We start from the raw sequence: 27,604 nt of genomic DNA on the forward strand, positions 1-27,604 counted from the left end.
CTTATTTTATTTTTGGAAGCAATGTCATTGGGTCCATATTTTGACAAATTGTAATATTTTGATTCTGTCTTTTGTTCTTCCTGTGTCTTCTGTTCTTCCTTCCTCAAAAAATCACATGAAATTGTTACCAGTACATTTCCTGCATGTGGTACAGAGACTGCCAGGCTTGGGTCAATGGGCAGGATGGGAGGTTTAGCAATAATTACAGCATCCACTTAGGTGAGGTCAACAGACAACCAACTACTTCTCGGTGTGTGTTAACATGGAAACACAATATTTTCATATTTTCCACCGGAGAGGTCACGTGTGTCAGCCATGCATTAGCATCCTGGGAACATGTTCCCATAAATTAGGCAGCTGAGACAAGAACAGTGCATTTTTTTTTTTTTTTTAGATCTGTTTCATTGCTGCTCTTAAAAAAAAAAAAAAAAAGATGGAGGTACATCCTAACAGATCTGTACTGCCACTGAAAATCACCCTGGTGTTTAAAAGGACAATGTAAGAGGTATTTTGCACTTTATAAAGATCTTCTTTTTCTGTCTCTGACAACTTCAGAAGGGGATAATTTTTCTGATTAAAATTGAAAAAAAAAAAAGAAGAAAACAAGACAACTTCCCTTTCCTAGGCCAGCTTCACAAGCATCACTCAGGATGCTATCATGTTGTATATTCAAAGAAAATTTAACAAAGAAATGTTTGCCTAGCTCATGGTAGATATATGTAGCTTGACTAACCCAAGTAAGTGGAAGCTGCAATAAATGAAACTTAATACTAAAATATTTGAACATATGCCTGTGATTGAGGCGGAGGTGAATCTTTACAAAATTACCCTGTGGCCCTTAATAACAGGTTTGGAAAATCACTTAGCAACCAGCTTCCTTTTATCCCCATGGGGCATAATTAGACTGTGTCCTGGCTCACAAAGGTTTGTCTTTGAAAGTCAGAATCTTGTTTAGGTGTTGGACACAGTCAGTCATTAGATATGCAGACGATGAGAATGAACAGAGTAAACAACGTTTGGCCAAGATGTAGAAAGGATTTGTTGTTTCTTACCGGACTTTTCCTCTAAAAGCGTAGGCATGAGCAGGAAAAATAAAGAGAAAATGAAAGAGGTGAAATGTATATTCAAGAAGATACCACTCAAGGCTCAGAATAACCTTACTTAAAGCAGCTCTCTAAGGCACGGCTTTTATAAATGCTTCCTGTGGATGTCTGATATAGTCATACCCAGGCTGCCAGCTTTATACCACCCCAAAACATGCCGCTTGGCCATACTGATTGTTTTGAGCTGTAGGCACTTGAAAACAGCAAAATCAGGAGAGACTTTCTATGAACAACCCTAATCTGCTTAAACATAAATCTTCCAATTGTCATAAGGGTTTCACCAACCGGGAAGGACTGACTCAACATAGGAGTGGAGACCAGAAATCAACACCATGCCCAGACAAACTCTGTCACAAACTATCATATTTCCCATCTATGCTTCCAAGGGTCCATTCATCTTCCCTAAATTACTCTCCCTTAAGAAGCCTCCATCCCTCTCCCTTTTCCCTGTTAAGACGGTATTTAATCCTGAATTCTGAAGACACCTCTTCGAGTTACTCAATTTTCCTGAGTGTTTGCCAGGTATACAGGAATAGACATGTTAATAAACTTATGCTCGTTTTCCTCTTGTTAATTCTGTCTTTTTGCTGAAGAGTCCCAGCTGAAAACCTAAGACGGGTTGAGGTAGTTTTGCCTCCTGTCCAAGTTCAAGTGATAGAGGACATAGGTGTGGTCTCCATTTGAGCACATTCTAAGCTCTCTTTTGAATGGTTTACTTTTATCAAATAGATTTGTACTTTCAAAACAGAGAATTATGCTTTGTAATATTGAAAGGAGCGGGAAAATTCCATGAATGCATTGCAGCCAAGCATGAAACTAAAATGTGAGATTTTCCCAAAATTCTAATCTTGTCAGGGAACCTGGTACCTAATATCTTCTCCCAAGATACTCTGGCTAGAACCATCAGTTCTTCCATACCATCCTTCATTTGTCCCCACCCCGCATTGGGCAATGACAAATTATTTTCCTGGTGAGTGGTCCCTGGCCCCTGGGAATGCTCTTTTCTTTCCTCCACAACTGCCTTAATGAGGGCTTAATTTCTTGCTGACAGTAGTACTCCACCAAGCTCCTCCATATTTCATCTCCTAAATCCATCCTTTGTACCATCCCTAGAATTACTTTCCAAAAATAGTGAAGTCAATGTATTACTCTGCCCTGCAAAAACCGCTCTATTATTCAGAAAATAGAATGCAACCTCCATTCTGTAATTTAATGCCTTTGTGATGGGCTTCATCTTACCTTCACTCCCTCGTCTTCCACTGTTGTCTGTATGAAGCCTACACTTAGCTGCTGACACTCCTTCTCGTCTCCTGAACTTGTAGTACACTCACACTTCCCTGCCTTCTGCTCAAGCTGCTTCTTCAGCCTTGATGCCTTTTCCCTCCCTCTCAATTACCATCTTACTTATTCTTCAGGGCCAGTAACATTTCCTCTATGAGGGCCTTCCCCAAGGGCCTTTCCAATTAGAATAAATTGTTCCCTGGCATTTATTAGCCTCAGAGAAAACAGAGGTACAAACGGGTAGTATACATTTTTGCAGTTCTTATTTTGTTCTGTATTATTTAGATGTCTCCATTCGATTATTAGCTCCCAGTAATGGTTATGAATAACCTCTGTCTAGCCCCAAACAGAGTGCAAATCACACAGTAGGCACTCAAAGCATGTCTATGAATTTTATTTTTGTGGTCATTAAAACATTATACAAATGTTTGAAGCATAGTGTCTTTTAAAATATAGAAAGATGGGGGGCTTCCCTGGTGGCGCAGTGGTTGAGAGTCCGCCTGCTGATGCAGAGGACACGGGTTCGTGTCCCGGTCCGGGAAGATCCCACATGCCGCGGAGCGGCTGGGCCCGTGAGCCATAGCCGCTGAGCCTGCGCGTCTGGAGCCTGTGCTCCGCAACGGGAGAGGCCACAACAGTGAGAGGCCTGCGTACCACAAAAAAATAAAAAATAGAAAGATGAATTGCTCTCTGAAATAAGGCTGAATTGTATATAATATATAGCCCAAGGGATATGGCCCCAGTTGTAATGGTTCCTTCACCAGCTCCTATAAATGTGTCACTTAGCTCCTATTTAACTGTTGATCTTTCTGCCCATTAGTGACCTCAGGGGCTGATATGTGTTACCAAGGCTCCAAGGAATTGGCACAGCTTTGCACAAACACTGGTGTAGAGCTATGTGATCAGCTCTCAATGCTCTCCTATAGCAAAAAGAAAACGAGTGTTTCAGCATAACTGAGGCTCAAGATAGGGCCCACATCCTAGGTGCTGCTTTCAGACCCAGACCCTTGCGAAGTAGCACAGAAAAATGAAAATGCTTAAGGTCCAGGTCCTCGATTTACAAACAGAAAGAATTTTGGGGTTAAAATCAAATAGCTTCAAAGAAGTTGTCATGGAAGGAGGTGCAAAAGTTTTTATATATTCAAATTAGCTTAACCCCTTATTTTCTGCTTGCTTTTGCGCAAGACATACTGTTCCTCAGTTCCATAGGCTGTAAAGTAGGGATGATTGCTATCTTATAGAACAGTTGTGAGGATTAAAAGATATGGATGATAGAGACAGATAAAATTCACTGAGAATTTACTATTATTGTTTTACCTTATGAGGTTGGTGTCATTATTATTTCTAATTTACCAGTGAGGAAAAGGAAGGTCAGTTGCGTTCCAAGGTCACGTGGTTACAAAGGATGAGAGTGGGACTAGATCCCAGCTTGTCTAACTCCAGAAAGCCTGGGCAGGGGTGGGCTCATGGCACAACCCAATTCCCCTGGCCCTTATCAGCACTGGGATTTAGAAACAACAGAGCTAATAGCTTGCAGATCACAGAGCCTGGAAAATAATCTTGGAGTTTTCCAATGGAAGGAGTTAAATAGGTCATGCCTGTCTATCATAGCAGGTCACAGGGAATGAACTTTTCAGAGAGTGAGCTTGTATTTTTAGGCATGGTGTCCGATCTTAGAATTAAACTCTGATTATACAGGTAAATTTCTCAGCCTCTTTGTAGAATTAAGTGCATTTTATTAAATTAGAATCAGAAGAATAAACATGAACACAGGAGTGACAAGGGCCCTCCCCTCCCGCCCACTCCAGGCTAGAAGATGATTAAACCATCTTTATTCAATATGTTGTTTTAATTGTTAGCAGCTATCAACACCTAGGCTATGGCCGTTTGGCTTAAGGGTTTCTTCAGAATGTTAAACAACCAGAGATAAAACACGACAAGACAATTCTCCTTTGGGGAAAGCAAATATATTTCTTGATTTAAAATGAACTAATAGCATCAGAGTGATTTTTAATTACGGAAAAGATAATAAAAGAAACAAAAAAAAAGACATGTATACCTCCAGGTACTCGTGTTCACAGAAACAAAGTCAGTGAATTTTTGGATTGAACAATATATATACCTAAAGTATAACCACTGTCTCTAAGTGCAGGGATGTTCCTGTCCTATGGCCTGAGATAACATAATTCTCCAATTTGCAAGCCTTGTTGAAAGGTAGTTCATCCTTATGATCGAGGAAGCTTTCCAAGGAGCACACAGACCCCTGCCCTCTGTGGATGGAGTCTCTCTCTGGCTGCATTATCCTAAATCACTTTCTAATGCAAGTAGTCATTCAAGTTAGGGCTTGTTGAAGCCTTCATTCTGCACGAAGGGCTAGAAATCTGCAGCATTTAAAACTGAATTCTGTTGGAGACCCAGACCAAAGCTAACTGAGGTGAATAGAGAAAATATACACCAGAGTTTCAATGATCCTTACATGGAGATTTTGTGCTCTAAATACACCCCTGTCCTCTGGACAAGGAACTGAGCTGCCATGGGAATTTTTGGCATCAAGTTTCATAGAGTGGGATCAAGACACAAAAAGCCAGATCTAATTTAGAAGCTTTTTAAGAGTCCACAATTGTTTAACCTTAAAAATAGGATAGCTATATTTTGAGTCTATATTTTAGCTAATGAGATTTTTTATAGATATAACCACTTCCTATCAGTTATGTATGAATAGTCAGGTATTCACAAGGAGCAAAAGGATTATTTACTCATTTATTAAACCAGTAACTGATATTTATTGGGTACCTCATAAAGACCAGACACTATTCTTGGTACCTTGGTGAACAAAACCATAGGAACAACAAACAAAAAACTTCAATGAGCTTTTTGGGGGGCAGGGGAGGAAATAGATAATAAATAATGAATATAATAAGTAAGCAAAGTATTTAGTATTTTAGAAGATGATAAATGCAATTTTAAAAAGTAGAAAAAATATAAGGGTTTGGGAATACCAGGGTAGAGAGTTTTGTGATTTTAAATAAGATGGTCAGGAGAGGCCTCACTGAGAAGGTGACTTGAACAAGCATCGAAAGCTGAGAGGGAGGTGGCAGTGCCAGTATCTAGAGGAAGAGGGCACAGCCAGGGAGCTGGGAGGGGTGGTGTGAGAAGGAAGAGTGGCAGGTGTTAGTCTGGGGTCGTGGTGTCCCCACCGTGAGGGTCTTGAAGACCAATGTGAAGATTGGCTTCGCTCTGCTCCCAATCAGGAGTTCTCAGCATGGACGTTTAGTCACTCTTGGTTGCTGAGAAGAGGCATTGATGAAACAGATGAAACAAGACCAGAAAATGCCTGGATGTGACATATGTTGTTGTTTTTCACTACTCTTTGGAAGCTTCTTTTGATTCCCCATGTACCTGCTAAAAATAAAATAAAATAAAGATGGGCTTCACACAGGCTGGGAGGTAGAAAGAGAGTTTCAACTGGGCAAAACAGAATGAGACCAGTCCATCTTGCCTTCCCTCTGTGTCGGCCACTTCAGGAGGAGCAGCTCAGACTGGCGTGCACAGCTCTGTACCACAGCTGTGCTGGTGGCTGATTTGAAACAGTAGTTCTTAAGGTCCAGTTAGTGGCTGTCCTTTAGATAATATAAGAGACAGAAGGAAACTTCACCTTCATTCTGTTTAGAAATGAAATTTCCCCCAGTCTTTGAGGAAACATTTTCTGACATAATTAACATGGGTGATTCACACTCTAAGATTTTTTTTTTCTAAAACAATGAAAAAGTACATTCATTGCTGTAGATGATTTCTGGCACTAAAAAAAAAAAATTCTCCTTTAAAGAACAAAGGGATAGATCCTTTTTTCTTATACTGTTATACTTACTTTTATACTATTATTCATACATTTATAGAAACTCTTTAGTATAAAAATAAATATAACAGTGTAAAAAGATAATAAAGTATCTACCCTTTATTCTCAAGGTCATGGACCACTAAGTGACTGAAATCTGAGATGAGAAAACAGACATCTCATTAGGATGTATGGGATTAGGGGAAGAGAATTATGACAAAAAACTGGCAGCCTCAGAAAAGGACACATTAATAAACTTTAGAAAAGAACCTACAGATAACTCCTATAAGAGAATAACAGTTATTGTTCATACTGATCATCCATCTGATAACGAAGAAAAACTTGGTTGAGTTGAAGGGGAAAAGATAAAAAATTTTCTCTCTTTATAAAATAATGCGAGGGATATAAGTTGTCTCATATCCCAGTGAAACACCAAGTTCCGTATACTTCCCACAGTGAAGAGCATCCTTCTGTTCAATCAACCAACAAATTTTGTTTTGTTTTTGGCTGCACCGCGTGGCTTGTGAGATCTTAGCTCCCCAACCAGGGACTGAACCGGGGCCCTGGCAGTGAAAGCGCCTACTGGACTGCCAAGGAATTCCCAGCCAACAGGTATTTTCTAAGTACCTATTACGTGCCATTCAATGTCCTAGACTCTAGAGGAAAGGCCCTATTAAGGCAGGAGTAAGAACCTATAACTTCTGGGTGCAGGATGAGTTGTCATTAACCCAACACTTGCTGAATTGTTCACAAGTTATGTTTCTGTTACAAACTTATTTTCCAAAATGATTGCTTCTTTACAGGGCCCATTCTATCCCGAATACACCATTACCTAATAAAAATGGTTTTAAACTCAACTCTACACTGGTAGGACTAACACAACCAAGGCAGAAGACCTTAAAGATAGAAAAATTAGCCTTTTTGATTACAATTAGCATTGTAATTAAAAGATTAAAAGCATATAATTCAAGAATTTGCTACCTCTGGTTGAGGACATCCTAACATTTTTATGTGTGTCAATATTGTAAGTCTATTGTTTCATTCAATTAGATTTTAACTTGGTAACAGAAATTGAGGGTTAAGGTCTCTGCTCTGGTGTTCATGTTTCTGGAACCCCCAATCAGATTAGGTTGTCTGAGATAGAAGAACACAATGAAAGAATCTGCAGTTATGCAAGGAAACTCTAACTCTTACATCTCACAAAGGGAAGCAAAATACCAGGTACTCAGAGGGTACAACCAGTATTAGTTGGAGAAATAATAACAGAGGCAATCCAGATTGAATTAATATTCTGCTCATTTTCAAGGAGATCAGAACATATAACAGTTCAGGGATTTCTTCTTACCATCGTAGGCTGGGCATAAGGGTTTGGAAAAATGATATTTTAATTTCAAATGTCAGGGAATGGGAGCAACAGAGAATTCCCTAAGAAAAAACAGTTAGTAATGAAGGAAAGAACATACACATATCAGATATGAAACAAATTCTTCTGCGAGTAAGTCGCACGGCTTACTATAATGCAGGAAAGAGAAGAATATATTTTGAAAAAGGAAGATCCCACCCATCTCCCCGTCTATCCTTCTCTATAAGGCCTGGAAAAAAAGAGATACATCTCATGTGCCAACTCCAGAAGATTTTGGCCAGGCTGTTTGCAGCTCTGTCTAGAGGGGGCTTCTCAGACTACATCTGGGATGTGGGATCTAGTCGCAATGTCTGCTGAGGGTTTGGAAGGGGAGTGGCAGTTTATATGCTTCATGCTTGACATCCCTGATCTAATCCCAACCCAAATCATGTTTGATGCGTTGAACCCAAGCTGAGCCTCTCCCCTCCAACTCGTTGTACTGGAGGTCTGGGCTGAGCACTTAGCATCAGAATGCATGCAATCTTTACCTTCCCCTTGCACCGTGCTGAGTTTCTACCAGGAGTGAATGCCAGCGTGTAGGAGACTGGAGCTCTCTTCCCCCACCGATGACTCTTTGTTTTTACTGAACTCAATGGGGTGCTGAACCTTCTGCCCAAGAGAGGACAGGAAAGGGAGTGGTGTTACCAAGCAGCAGCAAATTCAGGGATTTTGCTCGCTGGCAGGCTAATTTGGGGGTGGGGGGTCACCTGGAATAGGCAAACAGCACCAGACTGTCCTCAATTAAAAGCTATCTCCTCCTCCCCAGATTTTTTGATTAAATAACTCCATTATGGATGGCAAATCTCCAGGAACAAGATTAAACTAATTGCCCCTTCATAACTCAATGTCAAATTCTTTAATTCCTTGTATCACTGAATTTTGCAGGGGAAAGAGAGGAGGCAGTAGCACACATGCCAGGCTAGGTCAACTCCTACTCTCTCATCATTTCTATCAACCCTCTTCTCCTTGACTTTGCTCAAGTCCTCCCTCGCTATTTTTATTCTCTTTCTTCCTCCCACAAGTCTCTGAACTTAAGGAAGAGAGAAATGGAGCTGAAAAGGGAACCGATACTTACAGAGCCCCTTCCTAGGTGATAGGCACCGAAGTGGGCATTTTGCAACATTACCTCATGTCATCTTTACATCAGTCCTGAGAAGGTAGGCATTACTGTTCCCATTTTACAGACTTGGGAACTGAGATGCTGAGTTAAGGAGCTTGCCCATGGACACAGAGATAATAAGATACGGATTCAAAAGCCTGTGTTCTCTCTACTTAACCAATGGGCTTCAAGGAAGTGCTCTTTTTCTTGGTCCCCTTGCTATAGCATCAACCTGCCCCTAAAACGGAGCACTTCCCGTAGAGATTCTTGGGCCAGAATATGCACAGCAGAGTATTAAAGTTGAGAGGAATTTAAAAATAATTGAATCACAGACCCTGACTCAATGTAGATGAGAAAATATACTGTGGTGGTTTTTATTTGTTTTTTTTTTTTTTTTAATATACTGTGTTTTTAACTTGGCAGAAAGGAGGCAGATGCTGGAGTTCAAGTCCTGGCCCTCAAAACTTCAGCTGCCTCTTGATCTTTCGGAGTTGATGTCTTCCGTAAAATAAGGTGAGCACCACCTCCCTGCCTACTTAACAGTGTAGCTTGCTCATTACATCTTTCTGATCATGACAGCTTTTGTAAAACATGAACCATTATTATAATGAACCATCCATATAAAAAATGCTTGCTGATTGATTGATTAGGGGAACTGAAATATACGAGTCATATAAAAACAAGGTGTCTTTCTTTAACATTTAAAACAAAGGTGACACAGCAGCAATTAAGCCTATCAGCTCAGCCTTGCTCTCTTGTCACGTGGAACACAGGAGAGAGTGTATGTAGAGTGACATGCGCTCTTTAGGCACCATTATAGTGATAGCCTTCAAAGAGTTTGTGAGTAATCAGAAATTATTTGTAAAATGTTTTGTATGAGTTATTGAAATTTTAATTTTTTCCTCTGGAAAGAGAAACAGTAGCTTTCATCAAAAGTAGTATAATATAGTGGGTAAAAATTTTGAATTGGAAACCAGAACTTCTGAGTTTAAATCTCAGCAACTTCACTTACTAGCTGTGACATCTTGGGTGAGTTAATTAATTCTTCTATGCCTCAGTTTTCTCATCTGTAAAATGAGGGTAATAATAGTACCTATCTCATAGGGTGGTTGTGTGGATAAATGAATTAACATATGTGAAGCAACTGAAACACAATCAGTGAGCAAATTTTCATAGCTGCCAACCAGCAACACCATCGCCATCGTAAGTTCTCTAAGTGGTCTCTGACCTTAAGGATGTTTATGAGTAGTCACCATGAGACACACTCCATTGTTCTGATTAAAAATAGCTATCATTTACTAAGCAACTCCTTTGGGCCTTACGTAAATATAATTACAAAGTACTAACTACTTTACATGCACTACTTCCTTAATTTTTAAAAGGATCCTATGAGGTGAATAGTATTATTAAAATGATTTTACACCTGATTAAGCCTTGACTGGGGCTTAAAGGTTTAAGTAACTTACCCAGGCTCATGTGGATAATGAGTGCAGAGCCAGAATGCAAACTTGATTCTGACTTATCCCAGAGCAAAAATTTGTAATCAGTATAGAACTAAATGCTTCTAGTTAAGGACAACTTCTCAAGGTAAGTCAGCAGTGATCCTAGACTCACCAAAGAACAAAAGTAAAGGAATCAACGGCAGCTCATGACACAAGGAAAAGATGATATTGCACCAAGAATTAAAATATAGCATCTGTCTTTTCAATTCCAGGAAAGCTATGAGAGCCACAAGATTCAAAGTACCTAGTGAGCAAAGCACGTCGCTGAAGATGTGTCCCTGTGGGTTCTGGAAGAAACGGAGATGTCTACCTCTGAGATCCTGAGAGGGGTGAGGGAGTCAGGAGACTGTGAAATGGAGGCCAGAGGGGAAGCTGACCACATAGGCCCACATATTCAATCAGGACTGAGTGAAGACAGGACCACAAGGGGAAGTTCAACCTCTATGTACTGCTTGTGACATCAGCTATACATTGTTTTCTGATAAGCTTGTAGTTAGTTAGCACGAAGGTTGGACCAAGTGTGTCCAATATTTCTGATGCTAGCTCTCAGTGCCTGCTACATAGAAGGTGCTTGCCAAATATTCGGTGAATTGATTCGAAGGCTGGAAAATTATGTCATTTCTCCATGAAATAAATTTGGTGGGGATGCACAATATAGGATCCCATTGGGAATGCTAGTCTTCAGTACGGTCTCCTGAAGAAGCACCACACTTATTCAAGGGATTTTGTTAAAACAAAATTAGGGATGCTAAAACAGGAATGCTTCTGGAATGAGCTTCAAAACCAATCCACAGGCATCACAAAACAAGTTATTTTATTAACACATTTTCCCAGTTTGATACTCAGAGTAATTACTGGTCTTGGCTCTAAATGACTTTTGGTCATTTGGGTTTCCTGATTTATCACCATTAATGATATTCTTAAAAATATGCCCCAGGCTCTGCAGACAATTCTAATAACAACAATCAAATAATCCCTAAATGTAGCATCTGAGTGCTTTCTATATTAACTCATGCCACCCTTACAATAGCCCTGTGAAGTAGGTATGGGAGTTATCTTCACCTACTAATGAAGAAACCATGACTCAGGTTTTGTCACTTGCGCAAAGCAACCCCAGGTAAGAGGCAGAGCCCAGTTATTTGAGTAATTGTGACATCATTGGAATAAGGGTCTATTTGTATCTCCCTCAAATTATCTTAAAGGGAATTAATGGTATTCCATTGTGTATTGAATTTTCATTTTGTTGTTTTTATAAGGGCATATTTCCTTATAGTCCAATCTTGCACCCGTTAACTTATTTAGCCCCTTTGAGAAATTTTTACTTTTTAAGGACAAAACCACTCGTGGAAGATATAATAGAGGTTTGCTTCTACCCTGAATGTAAGGAGTGTGGTATCAAGGGAAGCAGATAGCAGAACTCTTTATCTCATATCTCTCCTTCCATCTTCTCCTTTAAAGGAAAGATCTTTACATTTTATTAGCAGAAAGAGATGGACTACCGTGTAAGGTAGGTGTTCATTTATTCCCATTTTAGACATGAAGAAACCGAGACTCAAATAGGTCTAAGAAACTTGCCTAAGTTTGCAAGAGGTTGAGTTCAGGTCTAACAGATTCTAATATCTTTCCTATAAAATAAGCTGGCACTGTATGCTAGGTCCTTCAGGGGTTAAGTACAAAGTTTCTATTTGTGTTTAAAGAAATATCAATCACAAATGTCCAGTATGGAAAAATTTGATTTAAAAGTAGTTCCTCTAAAAGGTGGAGATTTGGTTCAAAATTAAAATCTAAGATAATCAAGAGACTGCCCAAACCTCTTTAACTGAATTCAAGGCTTGAAATACAGATACATTATAATCCAGGATATGAAAAGACAGAATGCTTTTAGGGCAGGGGACTAGAAATGGGGGAGCAAAGCCATGACTCTCAATAAAGGGTCAAGAGTTAGATTAAAAAATTATATATATACAGATATAGATAAATACATACATACATACATACATATTAGTGTGATGGTTAATTTTATGTGTCAACTTGATTGGCTATCAGGTACCCAGATTAAACATTATTTCTGAGTGTGTTGTGAGGGTGTTTCCACGTAAGATTAGCATTTGAATTGGTGACCCTCCCCTATGTGCGTCAGCATTATCTAATCTATTGAGGGTCTGAATAGAAAAGAGGTGGACAAAGGAGGAATTCACCCCCATTTTCTGCCTCATTGTTTGTGCTGGGACACACCTTGTCATCTTCTGCCCTCAGACTGGAATTTGCACCATCAAGTCTTCTGGTTCTCAGGGTTGAGGCTCAGATTGAATTATTTCACCAGCTTTCCTGGGTCTCCAGTTTGTGGACAGCATGTTGTGGGACTTTTCAGCCTCCATAATCACGTGAAGCCAATTTCTTATAATAAATCTATCATCACCCTCTCTCTCTCTCTCTCTCATCTATCTATACACATATATACATATATCCTGTTAGTTCTGTTTCTCTGGAGAACCCTGAACAATACAACCAGTAATAAAGAAACAAACAACTGCAAAGTACTATGTACACATCAGGTACTGTTACTAGGATATTCTGTGTGCTTTCTTCATTCACTCATTTATTGAATAGCTATCTATATGCCCAGCGTGTGCCATGTACTGTGCTAAGCACAGGGAACAAAAAGTCAAAGAAGATTTGATCCTTCCAGAGACCAACCATAATCTACAGAAAAATTCCATAAGGACCATTATTACCCTCACTTTACAGAAAAGGAAACAGAAGCTCAGAAGAATTATAGGACTTATCTAAGGTTACATAGGTAGAACATGGCAGACCTGGGTATTATTATACGGCTACCTCCTATTAGCCCAAGATTCTAGAAGAAATTATTTATACAAATGGCCAGAAAGCACTTGGAAAAGAATGTGGTAACAAGAGGTGCCAAAATATGCCATGTAGATTTGTCTTCAGAAGGGCTTCTCCCACAGCTGTTAGGAGTGCTATTGGCAGACAGCCTTCAACTGTCAACACTTCAGGATCTGACTCAGCTGCAGAGAGCCACCTTGGCGAAGGCCATGCCCCTTTCTTAGTCTGCCCATATTGGAGCACTAGCTGTATAAAGGTTATCGATCTCAGCTAAACCCAGGACAACCCGGAAGGGTCATTCTAGCTCACAAGTCCCCCATGTGATTAGCTTAGGCTGTTGTTGGATGTGCAAAACAGCTTAACTTCTCCCTCTGCCCACCCTACCCCACAGGTATTGAGCCCAACATCCTGCACACTAAACTCGGAATTGGAGTCAGCATGCTGCACGGAAAACCTGTTGAGAAAAGGAGGGACTCTGTTCTTTTTTCATCCTCCAAAGAGCACAACTATAACATGAACAAAAGTTACACAGAGACAGCATTTGGGTTTAATAAATTTCTTTCAACAATGAAACAGCCTTCCTCAAAAAGCAGTGAACTTTGTAAGATAGAAGGAGCACTATTACTGTTGGAGGCATCTCTATCAACCAAATAAGTTGGTATTTTACTTAAATTTGTTTCTTTTCATCCTTCTGCTGGCTAACACATAGCATAACATAACTGGTATTTAGAAATTAGTGATTAGAATTCTCTAAAAGGAAACTTCCTAGTTTCAATAGGTTCTGGGAATAATTTTAAGATAGATGGGGAGGAAATCCCATTTTCCAATAACTCCCCAAATTTATCTGAGATTATTTAAGATATAGTGGCACAGAAACTGTGTCAATATCTACCAATATCCATTCACTCCTTTATCTTTTAGTAACAGAACCCTGAATTTTAGCTGGTTATATGTGTATCCAGCCAAAAACTACATTTCCCAGACTCTCTTCCAGCTAATATGGCCATATGACTAAATTATGGCCAGTGGGATCTGGGGGGCAGTGATGGGTACAACTTCTGAATTCAACACTCAAAAGAAACCACTTGCCTTTTATTTTCCCTTTCCTCCATCCCAAGGCTGGAACATGGAGGTGTTTTGTGATGGTAAGGCACCAGCATCCTTGAAAAGGTAGAGCAATAATACAGAAAGTTCCTGGGTTCTTGAATAACGCCTGGAGCAAGACTCTATTACCCATCTGGACTGCCTACCAGCTTTGACTCTTTTGTGGGATAGAAATAAATCATCCATTTTTTTAAAGCCATGACTATTTTGGTTTCTGTTAAAGCATCTCTACCAATATTCTAACTCATACAGATCCCAAATCAACAACTAAAACCTGGGTGGTTTTCCTTCTTTACCATATCAGCATGATATCTTACTAGGAGACCACAACACGATAAGAATAGAAATTAACATTTGCCTGTGAGTTGACCTCTGCATCCTCCTGTCTTCTTTTTTGGTGCTTGGCCTTGTCCTGGTCCATACTATACTTGATTTCTATATAAAAATCAAGGGCCCAGGTGAGATCTGAACTGGAATTATGTTCATTTGTCTGTAGAGTAAGATTTTTGCCAGTAGCTAAAACCCTGATTTTCTATGTTGCTGAAGCTTTGTTTTGGGGAGGAGTAATTTTCAGATAGGTTTGTTTATACTGTATATACACATAGATATATATGACACATTCATCCATCCATTCATTCATTTCATTCATTTATCGAGTCATTTGACCATGATGTATATACAGGAAACCTATCCAAATAAAACGAAAATCAATTCATGATAAGAGATATCAAACGGGTTACAATTCATTAATACATATTCACAGATAGATGAAAAGAACAAGTGAAACACAACTTTATCTTAAAATTCTTCAAAAGAAATAGAAATCAGAAATTCAATTATGAATATGTTATGAATTATGTTATGAATAGCTTATCATTTGGAATTTTCTTTATTTCTAGTAGTGTAACAATTGATGCTTTTGTAGCGTAAGAACCATAGCCTAAATGAAATATTCTGATATATCATTAACTGGTATAGGTCCTATTTCTCTTTTTGTACCTGAATTAAGTGTAGCTGTGTGAACGTCTGACTGCTTGGCTGGAAACATCTAAAGCTGTGCAAAGCATTCCTCATTTTTATCATGGCACTAACTAGATTTCAGAAGGTTATTTCTATTTATCCAGTTCTGGAGATAAAGTTCTACCTATGTCATTGGTGAAATGCACCTATATTTGGTTATGGGTTATCTAGAAGAGGGCATGGATTCTAAAGCCAAGAATATGTTTCCAGTCCAATCGCTCTTTACACTTATGTTTATCCAGAAACGTGCCTACCTTTCCCTAAAGCAACAATCACAGCTCATTTTCTTACAGTTAATGTCAAAAATCACAACTCTTTGGGAATCATAGTAATGAGAGAGCCAGGTTCTCACAGTAGAGGAAACCAGCTGGGAGTGTGGAGGCAGTAGTGGGGGGGGATCCCTTGGTTTGTGGGGCTGCAGGGCTGCAGGAATTGCCTAACCCTGGGATTACTTCCCTGGGTGTCTCCATCTAGTTTTAACATTGTTTCCCTAACATCTTTTTGTCAGTCTCAGCCACGTCATGTCAATATACCACTTTAAAAACTGGTGTTGGGAAGAGCTCAGAGTGACAACCACTCTCCTTGCTGTACCCTCATTATCTGGGAGGAGGAATGACTTGGGCAGGCATATTCATTCTGATAGAAGGGACTTCCCCTTTCCAAGAGTCAACTAGCTTTCAGCAAATATATCCCACACATGTCTGGGATCGTTCTAATAAGTTTTCTTTCACAGAAATTTGTTCACTGAGCCCCATGAACTTGCCTTCTTACACTTATCCTGGTAGCTTTCAAATGACCACTAGGTTTATTACACTCTACAGAGAAGTGGATATAAACTGGTTTCAGGCATTGAAATAAACTTTTACAATTGATAAAAAATGATTTAGTAAAAGTAGAAAATGATTTGAAAGATGTTAACTGAAAAGTGAAAGTGTGTACAGTTAAAATGCCCCTATTACTAGAAATCACCTGTATTGTAGACCAACATGTGAATTTAAAATCTGTACCCTCCATGGCAGAAGGGAAAGAAAACTAATACATGTTATGCCTCCCTTTTCAAGAAAACATCTTAAGATGGCAAGTGAGTATGATTAAAAATTACCTGAAATATCATTTGCTGTGGTTGACTACTATTAGCAATCATGTTAGTTGACCCTAACCGTAGAGGTAAAGGCCATTATAAGCACTAAGCACTAAAGAAGGCATCTTTATAGACTTTATTCATCCCAGGCAGGCAAACATTTATTCCCAAAGGATGGGTGATTACAACTCCTTTAGAAAGGTTAGTCGAGATATTCCAGAAGCATCTCAAAAATGGTTCAGCATTTATTAATTACCTCGTTCATGGGAAATGCTGCAGGGAGAGCACATTTCTCTAAAGAAGATGCCAAGAAGCCAAGAACATATTAGCTCCTAGTATGAGAGCCTTCATCTGCTCTTCACAGCTATTTTTAGAAAACAATTGCAGCATTTATCAAGTACTACAGAGAAAACACTGTAAATGTTGGAACTCAGAATGCAGCAGTTAGAGAAATTTAGTAGATAAGAATTGGAGAAGGAAGTACAACTTGTAGAAAAATACAAATTTGATTAATATAAATAAGGCATACCTGTATCTGAGGTGCCTAAATGATGAGATTATTTAAAGCAATTTGATAATAAAATATAATGAAGCTTATGAATTTTAATATCTTTTTAGGCTATGATCTATGATGTTAGATTAATATTTCTTTTTGAAGCATTAGCAATGAAAAGGGTTTTTATTTTCCTAAAAAAAAGCGATTTTCTTGGTTTTCTTTCCATGAGTTTTTATGTTTTATATCATAAGAGATGACATTAAGATGTGTTTTTAAAAATCACTATTAGTAAATTTGTATACTTCATATTGTTTTTAGTTGTTTCAGGAGTAAGTCTGGATAATCTTTATGTTATTCTTTCCTTCTTTGAAAAATGATTACAGGAAAACATCAAAAAGAAATGTGATCTCGTGCATTTTTACCATTTTGAAAAGCACAGAAACTGCAATATAGAATGAGCATAACTTTCCATGGCTAGAACGAGCTGCTTCAGGTTTATAGACTTCATAAAATGGTGACCGTATGCAGCCTTCAGTTTAAGAAGTTTCTGATCTACTTAACGTGTATGGGCAGAGCACAGCTCTCTGTCCAACCTCACCAAAGCTTGAAATAAAATCCACTCACCACTGGTGATGGGGAAAGTGCAATGTTGCCTATTGATGCCTTCAGTTCATCTACAGTTGCAGCGTTCTTAAGAATGTCTTTAGCTTGCAATGGCTTAATCTTGATATTAAACTTCTTGTGTGATTCTTCTTCCTCTTCCGATTCGCTTGAAGAATAAAAGTGCTTTCCTTTGGTAGGTAGAACACAGTTAAAGATACGTAACTCTTTTTTTCTACTGGGAGGCAATGATGAGTATAAGACATGAGTGACTGCACATAGAGGCAGCAGAAGTATCCTTAGATGGTAGAAAATCAAAGCAAAACAAACAAAAATCAAAGGGTAAAGAAGGAAAGAGTTAGAATTTATTCACCTTTCCTTGGAGCAGGATTAAGGATGCTGAATTTCAAGGAGCGATGGTTACAAAGTTGGCCATTTGTGTCTCACTCAGCACACACAGTGATAGGCGTGACAGGCCCACGGGAACTTCCTCTTACTGTGGAGACAGGAAGGCCTCTCTACTGATGATTTGTGATGATTTTTAACTGCTTCAGAGTGTGACCTGCTCTTACCGGAGATGGTTTGCAGGCAAAGCACAAGTCAGAGCTATTTTCCAGCCACCATTAGTGACGTTGTCATATCAGATTTCAGCAGACAACCCAGTACCCGCAATTTGTACAACTGTTTTTCAGCACAACTTTTCTCTTTCTCCTCTCTCTCTCTTTTCTATGAATAGAGCAAGGCAAAATGCCTGCTTGTTAGTGATCAGGCTGTTCTCTGTGCTGTTTATTCATCTCTAATACAAGGGACAACAGGACTTGAGAAGCTTGGGTTTCAGCACCTTTTCAATACAAAATTTATCACCCTGCTGAGAGCAAATGAAAATGAAAATGAAAATATAAAGAAAGGATATAGCCGGGTTCCTCAGGTCTGATGCTGTAGCCTTCTTCATCCAGCTCAGGCGAGTTCTATAAAATACAAGTGCACATCAAGCAATTATTATCCTGACAATGATAAAGGAATTATTCATTTTCCTTCAAGGGTCTTCCAGTTAAGGGTATAGACTTGTCTCTTGTTTTGGAGGTGAGTGCTGGGCCCTATATGTTTAGATATTTACTCACGGATATTTGGAGAGTCTTCCTATTGGGAAAATAAACTAGTAATCAACTGTCAATGAAAGAAAACATTCAAACAGAATTTATCATGCATTTCCTGTAAGCCAAAGACTATGCTGAGCAACATGGCATGGATACAAAATGCAAATTATCTTTCGACTGTATTCTGGTAAGCAAAAGTTCAAAAAAATGCGAAACACAAAACATCAGTGATAGGAGTTTGAAAGGAGAGGAAATTTGTGAGGTTTGGAAGAATTAGGGAGTCTGTGTGTGCCTTTCAGGCCAGATGGAGAGGAGAGGGGAGTCAGTGGTGAGGAAGAGCCTGTACCGAGACACCAAGGCAGGAATGGACAGTATGATTCCTGTAGGGAAAGGGAGAGGCAATGGTGACAATGACAGGACTGGAAAGGAAGCTGTATGGTGGGAGACCATGGAAAAGAAGACCATGGCTGGGGGCTGGGGAGCAACATGCTGGGGGAAGAGTCTGGACTTGATATGGCTACTGCAGCTTCTCAATTAAGGTAGGACATGCTGAAAGCAGAATCTTAAGGTGTTGGAAATATGCTTCAGGATATATTGGGGACAGAAGAAACTGGAGAAAGGAAAACTAATTTAAGATGCTTGCATCAATTCAGGTGAGATGTGCTAAGTAAATGACCAAGTTGTTCGTGGTGGGAAGGGAAGAATCAAGGACATTTGGAAGGACAATTTGTTAGTTCTCAGTAACAGACTGGTCATAGGAGAAAAAGAAGATGGAAGGTTCAAGAAGACTCCAAGATTGCTCTCCTCAAATTCTGGGAGTACTCCTGGCTGAACTCATTCTAACAGAAGGCAAGTAACATTTTTAGGAAAAAGACAGGAAAGATAAAAGATAGTTTGCATGACTGGGATAAGAGTTATATTTTAGTTCCTATTATATGATAAGTACTGTGACCCACGCTTTATTTTACTGACCCTTCATAACAATCATATGCAGAAAGAACTATCCCATCCACCAAGGAGGAAACTAAGAGGAATTAGACGCCATTTCTCAAGGAAACACACCCAGCAAATGGTAGACCTGGGCCTTGATCCCAGGTATTTTGAGGCTCAACTCTATGCCTGAGAGAGGAAAAGGGTACAGAGTTCAAGGGCAGCCTCTTGAAGTTGAGGTCATAGGCCTGGAAGTAAAGAAGACAGAGCTGGAGAGAGAGATTTTGGAGTCACTGAAGCAAAAGACATACCATGACCACGGAGAGAGAAGAGGGCCTGAACGCCATGGAAAAGCTGCCATTTATTGGGCATTTATTGTCTCCCTCTGTCCTTTCAGTACTCAAAGCTACTTTTAAAAAGCAAGTGTATTAAGGTTACTTTCCTGCTAAAAACCTGTCCCTGGCTTCTCACTGCACTTAGAATAATAGTCAGCACCACTGTGCAGCCCACAAGGCCCTGCCTGATTCTCACAAGGCCTTCTTCCCACTATTAACGTTTATGATTTGATTGCTGCAAGCTCTTTCCCACTTCAGGGTCCTCATAAATGTCCTTCTCTCTGCCTGGAAGTCTCCTCCCTCAAATGTGCAGTCAGTTAAACCCTACTTAAACTTTAGGGCTTTGCCTGAAGGCCACATCCTTCCCTAGGCCTTCCCTGCCAGAAACACAATGATATAATCTATTAAGAATAAAACCTTTATTATTACTTAGAGAAAGTGGAGTCTAGTGTATAATTACAAACACAGTTCCTGTGACCCGAGTATTTTTTAGGACCAAGCAAATTCGAGGGAAATTCTGCTTCATTTAAACACTTACATGTTGACAGGACAGCACTAGGGTTTAGAGTTTAGATGGGGTAGCAGAAGTACTTGATGAGTAATTTCGTATTTTAATTATCATGCTTCTTGTTTGCTTAGAGTATCCCATTCCTGTGTATTAAAGAATTCTACAAAACATAACAAAAATCTTTCTGGGTGAAAAAGTGTTAATTTTGAGAAAAGAAATCATCCTTCCTTAATATCTTTAGTAATTTCCTTTATAACATTATTTGTGAACAATTTGGATGTAGGATAACATAGGGGCTATCGTAGATCTAGGGAATTAAACTGCTAAAAATATCAAAAGATCTCAATTCTGGGAAACAAATATAAGAGAGGACCAGGTAATGAGGTTGACAGAATGACATGTTTTGGACTGCACGGGTGGCATGAAGAATTTAACCTTTCTGAGCTTCAGTTTTCTTTTCTCTAAAATGCAGATAATGTAGTATTTACCTTCTAAGGTGGTAAGAATTCAGTAGCATATAATATTATAAATGGTGGTTGTTATTATAAAAATAAAATTCTTCTTATTAACAAATGTGCAAAAGCATTAACATCAATCTTAATTCTTATGAAAGGGGAGGCTGGGCCAGACAGTCACCTAAGGTATAAGTACAAAGGCATTCTGTAGGGACTGTGAATTTGGGCACTTACTATGCAATAGAAATGATTTTGGATGTGAGTATGGTCTACACGTTTTCTATGATTAGAAATCTAAGAGCCATTGTGTCCATTTTGTTGTGGTTGGTGAAGTGTGTGGTGATGAGGTTAATTGCTTTCTGGGGGAATTATGAGGAGAATTTAGGTCTCAGCTGGGATTCACCTTCGCTCCTTGAGAAGCAACAAGTGATTGTCATTTGACCTAAGAAAAATCTGTACCACGAGGCTATAATAATTATCATGAGCTATGATATGAAGGTTTGTATTCTCTCCAAACTTATATGTTGAAATCCAAACGCCAAGGTGATAGTACTAGGAGGTGGGGCCTTTGGAGGTGATTAGGTCACGAGGCAGGAGTCCTCATGGTTGGGGTTAGTGACCTTATAAAAAAGACCCCAGTGAGGTTACAGCTAGAAGGTGCCTTCTATGAACCAGAAAGTGGGCACTCAACCAGACACCAAATCTGCTGGTACCATGATCTTGGACTTCCAGGCTCCAGAACTGTTAGAAATAATTATCTGTTGTTTACAAGCCATTCAATTTTTAGTATTCTTGTTAGAGCCGCCCGAATGGACTAGGACATTATGAAATCAAGGCCCAATACTCAAAGCTGCTTAGAAATATAACCAGGACTGAAACATCTGGAGTTAATATTTTAAAAAGCATTTTTTGAACACATATTACAGGCTAGGCAGGCTACTGAAATATTCTGCAAATAATTAGCTCAATGAATCCTCGCAACAGTGCTATAAAATAACTACTGACTTCATTTTTGCTGGCCAGCAAATAACCAAAGCCACACATAGGTGATATATGGAGGGGCCAGGTCTTGAACCCAGGTCTAATAGACTCTAGTGCTCTTAACTGCTACCTGTGCCGGCACTTCCTAATGAGGTGTTTCACTTATTTCTGTGTCCTATTTTAAATACAAGAATGCCTCGACTCGTTTTCACATTCTGAAATATTTATAAAGACAAACAATCTTCTGATACTCACGTATCTTTCCCAATCAATTTCCGCATAAAATCCATTTGGTGCCCCATTGCTTTTCTTCTGTAATAAATTTGAAAATACGTTTAGAAGAGAAACAATTGAATGAAAAAAAAAAAAAGGAACAAAGAACACTTCACTCTTATCTGGATTTAGCAAGAGCTATCCAAACCCAACACTGGAAAGACAAATTAGAGCAGCCTATTAAGCGGCCACATTGGTGTAACTGAATGGTAAATTGAGCTGCTGTGACACTGCATAAAAGAACTTACACACTTATTTCACAAAAGACTGTAGGATACCTAAGCATAGAGATATTAACAACTAGCTGTTCAAATTTTATTCAATTACTAGAGAGTCAGCAGCACCTACGTTATAATTTCATCCTCTATGCCTTAGGGGATATACCCAGATGTATATACGTATTTAAATGGAAATATTTTGACTTCTACATTACTCTCATATACAATTAGTTCCAACAGATCCAAAGAGTATTCATCCCAGCCATTAACTAGTCTTCTTTTAACTTTTCTGACACTGACTCAACTTTTTCCTAACCACCCCCTTGACAGAATATAAAGGAAATCAGCTCCAAATTAGTTAATTCAGCCTGTAAGTATTAAAAATAGTGCTGATATTCTTTTCAAGTGGCTTTTCTTACCAAATTATTAATATAGAATTTGAGGATTAAGAGTGGATTTCTATCATCCATGCATCCTAAGCCTCCATGAGCACACATCATTACAAGTGACTGGGTATCAGCATTGTCCTCTCAGGATTGTCTTAAAGTTCTATTTTGGCCCCTAGACAACCATGGCATGTATGGCCATAAGAACTTGAGCAAGGATGTGGCATCATCCAAATTGAAATTCCTGGGATTCTCTACTTCTTGTGAGCAAAGGACAAAAACGCAAATGAGGTTGGTAATGGACAGTCCATTCAACAACATTCCTGTAGTTGGCACATGGAGCAACAGTATGTCACAGAGATCAGCACTCACAGATCTCACAACAACACGCATCAGATGCTGACATGACACACGAGGCTTGAGGACAGGACACGTAATTTCGCAGTCACAAATGAAGGCCAGTTGAAATAAAATATGAACAGCTGACAATTTGACAAATAGGCAGGAGAAGAAAGCTTTGCATCTATGCATATAGGATCACTAGAAAACCAAATCAGAGGTAAACCTAGTAACCATCATCACTGAGTAATACTTACTGCATGTTGACTGGGCACTCTAAGAACAGTAGTTTGGTAAGGGTGAAGTGCCTAGGGAATAATGTGTTCATTATCTTCCTCCCTCTTCCTGTACACTAACACTGCACTGGAATTTACAAATGCACCAACTCTGCCCCACCTCCACCAACCAGCGCCCCAGAATACAGGGCTGGTACCCCCTTCGTCTGTGTCTTGCTCCTGACAAAGATAATGTACTTCGTCAGACTACATCATTTTAACCTTCTCACAGAATTGCCTTCATTGAATTAGTGCTTCAATGACATTCTTTCTTCTTTGAACAAAGGTTGCTTTAAAAACCTGCCACATCAACTCTGCACCTGTATGAGCTATGAAGCTGCTTTTGAGGACATGGTCCATTAAATAATGTGCCATCTAATAAAAAAAAAATCTCTCTCATAGTGAATGGGCATGGTTCCTATTTTCTTTTCATCATATTTGCTTTCTTTTAAAATTTCTACTTTACCAATCTGTTTGCATATGTCTTCTTTGCAAAATTCTCCAAATTCTTCTTAGATAGCATGTATAATAAATTCAAAATACAAATGTAATGTATAATAATGAGAAATCAAATAAACTAAGCTGATCTCAAAGAACTAAACTGATGAATTTTGTGATCAGTATAGCACTATTAATAGACCTTTTAGTTATCAAACAATTCTTCAATACAAAGAATTGTTATCTGAAAACTAAAGAGATTAGATAAACTACTGCGTTCAAAATTTTCAAAGTTCTACAGTTGTTTGCTTCCATGATAAGCTCATCTCCATAATCAAAGCCTTTCAAAACCAAGATAGTTGATATGTTCAGCTAAACAAAAACAAAATAAATATATGTGTGTGTATGTTTCTTTCCTGACAACATATATCCGACATTATGACTAAAAAAGTTCCTCGATTTTTTGAATTTTCTAGATCTGGGCTGAGTGAAAATTTCCCAGTTTCCATGGAAACCAATGGAAGATTGAGATAAAGAGAAAGCAAAGCCTATAAAAAGAAATTTTCCTTTAAAATAGGAACATTTTAAACATAAGTACTAAACACAAACAACAAATTATAAAAATACATTCTTTGGGGCAGACATTCAAAACATATGCAAACACACACACACACACACAGATTCATTAGAGAAATTGGCAATTTGGCCTCATTCATACTAGTGAATTCTTACAAATATATTTGGTTTTGCAAGTGGATATTATCAAGTTAAAGCTAATCCAGAACCTGGCTGAAATTCTTCTGGTCAAACTCCAAGGAAGAAACAATTCTCCTGGTTTAACCATTTAAGCAGCTCATAGTGGTAATATGGAGGTAATGGCTGTATTGATTTTCAATTGGAAAACAGTGAAAAAGCAAGGAAGTATGTAAGTTAAGTGGGGAAATATTATTTAAAAACTAAGCTTACTATTTAAAGCAATGTTGGCTATTCATCAACATATAAACAGTGATTTTTCTCTTGGAGTATAATTATTTATTCTTTTAATTCTTTTCTGTATTTTCTAAAATTCCACAATTAGCACAAATAACTTCTACAACTTGAATATATGACTGTTATTTGAAGATAATTGAGGCTTACAGCAATGTTGATCACGTTTTAATAGGTATTTTACTTTGGTCAGGTTTATTATCTGCTCTCAGATAATATCATGGTTTAAATCAATAAACGTAGTAACAGTTGTGTTCAATTACACATTCATCAAAGTTCTTAATTTCCATCGTGAATGCTCTTCTTTTCCAAGGTCAGATCATGGCCACATAGCTTTCCTTGGCGAGAAGTATTAAAGGCACATGATACACTGCCTAAATATAATCTTTTTGCCATTGAGACAGACTTGACTCACTTTGTATAGAACAGCACTATCCAATAGAACTGTCTGTGAAGAAGTAAATGTTCTGTATGTGTGCTGTCCAATATGGTAGCCACTAGCCACAAGTAGCTGTGGAGTACTTGAAATGTGACAAGTGTGACTGAGGAACTGAATTTTATTTTTGAATTAAAAAATTATTTATTTACTTAATTAAAGTATAGTTGATTTATAATGTTTCAGGTGCATAGCAAAGTGATTCAGTTATATATATATATATATATATATATATATATATATATATATATTCTTTTTCAGATTGTCTTCCATTATAGGCTATTACAAGACAATGAATATAGTTCCCTGTGCTCTACAGTAGGCCCTTGTTGTTTATCTAGTTTTATATATAGTAGTGTGTATCTTTTAATCCCAAATTCCCAGTTTATCCCCCCCTTTCCTTTGGTAACCGTAACTTTGTTTTCTATGTCTGTCAGTCTATTTCTGTTTTGTAAATAGGATTTGTATCATTATTTTTTTTTTTGGATTCCACATATAACTGATATCATATTATATGATATTTGTCTTTCTCTGTCTGGCTTACTTCACTTAGTACGATAATCTCTAGGCCCATCCATGTCGCTGCAAATGGCATTATTTCATTCTTTTTTATAGTTGAGTAATATTCCATGGTGGAATATTCCATGGTGGAATTCCAAGATGTGGTGTATATATGCACCACACCTTTATCCATTCAGCTGTCGATGGACATTTAGTGAGCACTGAATTTTAAACAGCCACATGTGGCCACCGTGTTGGACAACACAGTTATAGTTGTTGCATAGTCTGGGACAGGATCAGCATCCCAAGTCCATTGTCAAGTACATTAGATCCCACAGGCCAAGGTCCTGCCAAATTCCTGATGTTACTGAGATGGTGCTTATCCTAATAAACAACTACTCAATTTGTATGGTGGTGTTTATATTACAGCCAAGGCTTTTTTATAGATAGCATATTCTTTTTAAAATCTGAATCCCTATCCTTTGTGTAAGACATAGGAATCACACGTCTCTTATGCCTGATCACTTTTTAAAAGTATATTCAGATGTCAACATATAGAGTCTATTTGGTTGATTTAAAAATTGGCCCTGGGTAATCAGGAAGTAATTGGGAAATATTATCTAAGAAAGAGTCTTATTAAATGCTACTGTTGTTTTTTCAAATTTCAAATTGGGATTTTACTCACTGTTTCTACAACCCCTTGGATATCTTAAACTAAAATCTGTTTCCTTACCGAAACTTTTTTTCCTCCTTCACGTGCGCACTCTGCTTTGTTATTGTAGGGTGGTTCATGTGGGCTGGGCTGCTGGAATTGATTGTTTTCATGTAGAAAAAAGTTGTTAAAGGATCTGTTTGTTCTTCAAGACACATATAAAGAATCACATGGAGTCAGCAAGCATACCATAGAAGAAATAATGTCTAGGCCAAATTGTAGGGCCTACCAATCTTGGCAGGGTTCTTGAAGCAAAGAGTGGACTTTGGGGCCCATAATGAGGCTCTATTCAGCAGGCCGGTGTGGCTAGGCCAGGAGAAGAAGGGAAGGAGGAAGAGGCACCCCAGGCACTAGGGATGATGTGGATCGAGTCCTTACTCAGCCGGCACTTAATTTACAGGTAGAGAACAGACACCAGGACACACCAAAGAGACTTAATAAAAATGGTTGCATTTCTAATGGACGTCTGAAAAGGCTAGCTCCATCATATATTCCCCTGGATCAAAGCCTTCCTGGGAGACATCAATACACACAGCACACACAGGTGACAGCTCCAAATCCGGACCCTTTCTTGCACACGTGTTCAGGATGAGCAGAGATCTCCTCACAGCAACGGCCGTGACCCCCCAGTGCCCCCAGTCTAGGTGTGGATGGAAATCTGAACTGCTTAGGAAAAACTTAGAGTGTATCCTGCACAAAACAGAGTTTGTCTCTGGGTTAGACTGCATCATCACACACAGTTGCCTGAAGCTTCAGACATTGAGACAGACAGCTCGGCCGAGGGTAGGCATTTTCAGCCAGTGGGGAGCAAGGTAAGCCCATCTTGATACGTGCAGCCTGGCCACAGAGGCTCTGTAGATAAAACCTCAAAAGCAGTGTCACTAGAGATGGGCTTCACTGGATTTTTGAGAAACTGAATTTAAATAGTTAAATCTATCGTGTGGCCCCTGCATGGACAAAGTCGTCTATAAACATTAAATAGGTACACCACAACCTGTAGTCTGTAGAACCACATTAGTGAAACCATAAATTTCAACTTCAGATATTCAAAAAGCAATAATTTGAAAGCTGACTCAGCCACATAAACGTGGACTGGCTCCACAGACATGAGGTCTTAAAGAAATCAGTCTGAGTTTGAAAGAAAATCAGGTTGAGATTTCCAGGGACTGAATGCGAACAGAAACTTGGACCCTACAGCACTGATCTCATAAGACGTTCTCAAAATTTGGTGACCATAGTATGTGGAAAAAGCTTGAGGCACATTTCCAAATAGTAAAATTAGCAGCTGGCCAATAATTTCCGGTTACCTAGGAAGCTGTACACCCTGTTTCTGAGAACCTGCATTTATTTAGAATGCAGCCTG

At 38.8% G+C, this 27,604-nt stretch overlaps 1 protein-coding gene across 1 annotated transcript in view; it reads right to left on the bottom strand.

Annotated features, from left to right (window-relative positions):
• SGIP1 (SH3GL interacting endocytic adaptor 1) overlaps nt 1–27,604 on the bottom strand; it is a 130,412-nt gene that overhangs the window by 80,304 nt on the left and 22,504 nt on the right. Inside the window, exons 5-8 of the mRNA XM_089910545.1 lie at nt 26,263–26,334; nt 21,932–21,988; nt 18,284–18,338; nt 17,395–17,570 (exon numbers count right to left, since the gene is read on the bottom strand). Of these exons, the coding sequence (XP_089766671.1) occupies nt 17,395–17,570; nt 18,284–18,338; nt 21,932–21,988; nt 26,263–26,334 (360 nt within the window). The remainder of the gene's footprint in view (nt 1–17,394; nt 17,571–18,283; nt 18,339–21,931; nt 21,989–26,262; nt 26,335–27,604) is intronic.

The sequence above is a fragment of the Delphinapterus leucas genome, chromosome 1, assembly GCF_059928025.1.
Source record: "Delphinapterus leucas isolate spDelLeu-1000000601 "Yukka" chromosome 1, BTC_Dleu_Yukka2, whole genome shotgun sequence".
NCBI lineage: Eukaryota > Metazoa > Chordata > Mammalia > Artiodactyla > Monodontidae > Delphinapterus > Delphinapterus leucas.